General features: G+C 41.2%; 1 protein-coding gene across 1 annotated transcript in view; it reads right to left on the reverse strand.

Annotated features, from left to right (window-relative positions):
• Nucleotides 1-650: 650 nt before the first annotated feature.
• The window catches only part of LOC106939472 (lysyl oxidase homolog 4-like), a 37,513-nt gene continuing 33,191 nt past the window's right edge, over nt 651-4,972 (reverse strand). Inside the window, exons 14-15 of the mRNA XM_015021871.1 lie at nt 1,931-2,042; nt 651-1,818 (exon numbers count right to left, since the gene is read on the reverse strand). Coding sequence (XP_014877357.1) covers nt 1,748-1,818; nt 1,931-2,042 — 183 coding nt within the window. The 3' untranslated portion in view covers nt 651-1,747. The remainder of the gene's footprint in view (nt 1,819-1,930; nt 2,043-4,972) is intronic.

The following is a 4,972-nucleotide window of genomic DNA, read 5'->3' on the forward strand; positions in this document are numbered from 1 at the left end:
ATATATATATATATATATATATATATATATATATATATATATGATAGGGGAGGCATCATGGAAGAATAATATTGATAATTTATATTGGTATTTTCACCCTGTGTTTTGTACTATAAAGTATTTATTTTTCATTTAGCTTAACCAATTTTAATTTTAATATAAATAACTTTTTTTTTAGTCTGTTACTCCTATAAGATTAAAATCAGTAACCATAATAACACTGGTATGATGTGAGCTAATTACAAACGATGCTAATGATGTTACATGTGTTAAACACAATCTAGTAGAGTAGCTTAGGAACGATAAAGCATCTGGTGTGGACATGTTGGTATGAAGGCCCCCCAAATAAAAAATCTGCTTAGTACCCCAAAAGGTCTTGGGTCGGCCCTGCAGATTCTTCAAGAAAAAGTACAATAACAAAGTTTTATTCTCCACTCGGTTTTAACTCTACGTTTCCAGCTCTGTTTTTCCCCACAGTAATCTGACGTAGACGTAGCAAAAAACTCCGAGTTGCTTGTGGTTCGAAGAGCTGAGTCAGTGACGATAAAAAAAATGGAGCGAGGAATGAGACAGACACCATGTTGCACCTCTGACTGTCTGAGTCCCAATCTGTGGTGAAAGTTAATGAAGTAAAGGAAAAGATACATGTATCGGCCCAAGTAAGCACAGTTTCATAGATTTAGGTTGTGAGTGGTAAAAAATTGAAGAAGACGAAAAAAACACCCCAATAATAATCAACACGTCTTTGGAGGCAGCTTGCAGAATTTCTATATCCTAACTGAAAACTCTTAACGTTATTCTTATTTCTCTTTCATTTTAGGTGGCATTCTCGGGCCCTGCCCACAAATAACCAGTACTGAAATGATCAGACATTTTGTAAATCTGACTTTTATTCTTTCGCTACTGTTACCAAGTACTCTGAAGCTCGATGCAATGGTACAACCAGATCTCATGTTGCTCCCTTGTGTTTGACAAGGAAAGATCAAACAAAGTGGAAGTATTTGTCATAATAAAATTAACAATACAATCAAGTTTCAACTTCAAAGTACATTAAAATTCTGCATAAATTAAAGAACCTGAAGAACAATAGTTGAGAGAGGTAATATAAGACTGTACATGACAATACATTTGCAATACATTACAGTATTTATTTAAAACAGAAGCAAAATAGCACCATGAGATGAAATAAAATCTAAATGAAAACTAAAATAAAGAAAAACACACAGCTCTGACAATAGATCCTGGATGTTGTTACGTGGACGGTGAACGTACTGGAAGCCCGTTTTGTTTACTTGCGCAAATATGTGGACAATTGAGTGATGCACGATGCAGGTTCTCCTCGTGTGCCTTCGTCTCACTACTTATAACTGTGGTTATGATTTAAACAAGGCGTTAACATTTCATAAAAAAAAGGCATGTTTTTTTGAATCTGTAAACTGTTTTATCACAAATCATGGTCCAGCTTTTGTCTTCCTCTGCATCCCTTTCTCTTTCTACAAATATTCTTTATTCCTATTTAATGTTCAAACAAAAACCAAAGTCTTCTCACAACGATCTATCACAGGACCCTAAAAACAAACAAACAAACAAACAAACAAACAAAAAAAGCCATTTCTGTCCTTTCCTTCCGTTCACTTTCTCCCCCTCTGCCTCAGCTTTTCCGATTTACTGTTGTTTACTCTTCGCCGCCTGACTTCTGAGGTCTGGAAAAGAGTCGTACAGTTCTTAAATGTACATGTTCCCCAATTCACAAGAAGTTGTTGGAAAGTTGACGCTGGTGGTCGAACAAGTCCTCCTCTTCGGCGCTGTACGCGTCAGCTGATGAGAAACGAATAAACCGAGAGATTAAAAAAAAAAGCATAAAAAGAAAATAATCAGCACAAGAACTTCAGTAGGCGAGGGGTTTTCATGTGCAGCATGCTACGCTCACCTGCGTGGCAGCGGAAGAGGTAAATTCGTGCTCCGTCGTACTTGCACCGGCAGCGCATCACATTGTTTTGGAAATCAGACTCAGCCATGTCCAGGGAGGGGTTCACTTGCACCTGCGCAGGAAGAGAAACCAACGGAGAGATAAATATTCAGAGAGCATTCATTAAACTTGAACTTTTTTTTTTTTTTTTACATCTTGTCTGTTATCATTTATCTGATAAACTAACACAAAGTGGTGCGTAGCAGTCAGTGGCGTACGCAGACATTTTGGGGGCAAAGTGGGAAAAAAAGGGGCACCTCGGCTGTCTGAGTGGCGTGAGATTTTTTTGTACTTGTATCTAATGCCAATCATAAGCCATATGCTAGCAAGCTTGGAAAAAATACAAATAATTAAGAAAAATTGGTCAAGCAAAGTTACAAAAGTGTGGGACACTTATATCGTTTAGGAATGCTACCTTGGACTACACACTAAAAAAACGATGGCAACAAACAGTTGTTGAGGTTTTTAAAGTGTTTTACTAATGAACATGTGGTGTGTGTATGGATTTCCCCCCTGCATCAGTACAGTGCTCCCAGCTTTTGTTGCATTTACATCTGCGAGAATTTAGAAACTGAAGATTTTGCCCAATGTTCTTGAAAGAAATTGCGATCATGATCACCCATGAACGTCAATTTTGCTACAATTTCTCAGTCTGCGCTAAGGTGTGTATTTGCAGCACTCCAACAGGATTTCCCTCCATCCATCTTTCCATCAACTCTCATCAGTTTTCTCGTCGCTGCTAAAGAATTAGTCCCGACAGAACGATGCCACCATTTCTGCGCTTCTTCGTGGGGATGGTGTGTTGCAGTTGTAGTCTTCCACTCCATACTGTTTTAGCATTCAGGCTTATTCTCCTTTGGATCAGAGGAACCTTCTTCCAGATGTTTGCTGTGGCAAGCCCTAACAGGAGTTATTATGGCTCTCTTTCAACATTGACTTCCTTCTTTCCCACTCTCACATAAATGACTGATTTGTAGAGTGCGCGACCAAATGGTTGTCTTGTAAACAGATTCAACCACTTTCTTCTCTCCGGAGAAACCGCATGGCTGCTTCTCCGATTAATGCTGCCATGATTTGGCAGTTTTCAGAAGATGGGATTAACAGCGTCTCTTTGAGATGTTCAAACTTCAGAGTATTGTTCTGTAAGCTAACCACAACTTTCTCTCTGTGTGCCTTGGTCTTCGCACAATAGCTGGATTTATAGTAAGATTATATTACCAATTAGGTGACTTCTGGAAGGGGTCGACAGCGCTGGATTAAAAGATGACGTGGACAAGAACATGTCACCCTTTTAAGATTTGGTTTTACACGTACAATCCGTACTACAAACACATTGAAGCTCGTGGCTGTAACGTGAGAAAATGTTACCGAGGAGTCTGGGATTGATGGATTGGCGAATTCGTCTCTGCTCTGAGATCAGCGGCTTCCTCAAGGCTCCCAGGGTCACATGGGAAAACATGTTTTGCTCTGGACAAAACGAAACTGTACATTTTGTCCTTTTTAAAAAAAAATGAAGGGAAAAAAACTTGGGGGTGTGGGGGGAAAAAAATCAGTTCTCTGGACCGGTTATGGAACAACAGCTCGCCGGACCGAGAAACCACAGGATTATTGTTTTCTGCTTTTCTATATGGCATCGAATGTATAAACTCAGACGACGGATGACATCACTTTCCACTGTTATCTCTGCAGAGGGAAAGGGGGTTGCAGAAAAAAAAAAAAAAAAAGCCCAGAGATGCAGATGATGGTTTGGAGTTTGCAGCCTATCATTAGACTGCAGTCATGGTTGGTTGCCATGGCGGCTTGTTTTCCACTCTGTCTGCCTCCCATATATAAGAAAATGAACTTTCCTTATGCACACATCAAACAGATAACCTGACCACATATTCATTAAAGCGGCCCAGTTTTTTAATTTTTGTTTTATGTACCGTTTAAATTGTGCGGTCCTATTTATATTTACAGCTTCAGGATTCAGGGTTGAAAATATTCGCAACTCTTATTCTTTTCGTCAACTTTCAGGCAGCGTCTTTTTGGGAACGTGAACCGGATCTGCTAACTTGTGCAAGCGCTTGCCAGCGGAGGGTGATTTCTTATCGCGCGTTTGCAGCCCTGGGTGTAAAACGCTTCGCGACAGTTAATGCTTTCTTAAAAGCTCTTGTAATAATGTGAGACAAAGGGGCCACAAGCTGTTTTACGGGACAATGAAAGTCCCGTCGCTGTTGCGTTAAAAAAGCCTGGGAAGGTTGTGCTGCTGATCTTTCAGACGCGAGTGCAAACCGGGGGCCGAGGTGGACGTGACTCATCAGCGTAAATGTATGCTGCTGGTAAAGACGCGGAAACACCCAGATGCGTGAAAGACGAACGAGGATCTACGCCCCCTCCTTCGCGCGCTCGCGTCTCGCAAAGTTACGGGGAGCTTATCTGCGTTCGCGACCACAAAACGGTTCTGCCGGGCCGAGCTTTGCCAAGCGCAGCAGATCTCACACGTGTAAGACGTAAACAATCTGAATTCAGCACAAACAACCAGAATAAAAAAGAAAGAAAAGAAAGAAAAAAAAAGAACTGTAAACACAGTCCTGGTGATGCTGCTGAGAATAAATAGACTAAATGATAGAGATGCAGGAGGGATGAGTAGGTCACCGCAGCAGATCGGATGTCTCGGTAGAGAGAGAGAGAGAGGGCGCAGATGTGGACGAGCTCACGTTTCAACCTGTAATGTGCTGACTGAGCTTTTCCACCGCCACTAGGTTTGTTCTCTCTATAAAGGGCGGACTAACAGTAGGTCTGCTTTCTATATAAATCTAGACTAAATTTACTTTTCTTAAACACGCACACACCCTTTAGGCTGCGTCGCTGCTGTACACCTGACTGACTGGAGGGCCAGCCAAGAGCCATTTAGCGAAAATTACAGCCTTTTATCGCAGCTTTTATCTCACGTGTGCCTTGAGATGTCGAAACACAAAATGCTCGCTTTACTTTTTCGCTTTCTCCCCCCCCCCCCCCCCC

This window comes from Poecilia latipinna, unplaced genomic scaffold (assembly GCF_001443285.1).
Source record: "Poecilia latipinna isolate Pla-1442-1.1 unplaced genomic scaffold, P_latipinna-1.0 Scaffold2883, whole genome shotgun sequence".
NCBI classification, from domain to species: Eukaryota; Metazoa; Chordata; class Actinopteri; order Cyprinodontiformes; family Poeciliidae; genus Poecilia; species Poecilia latipinna.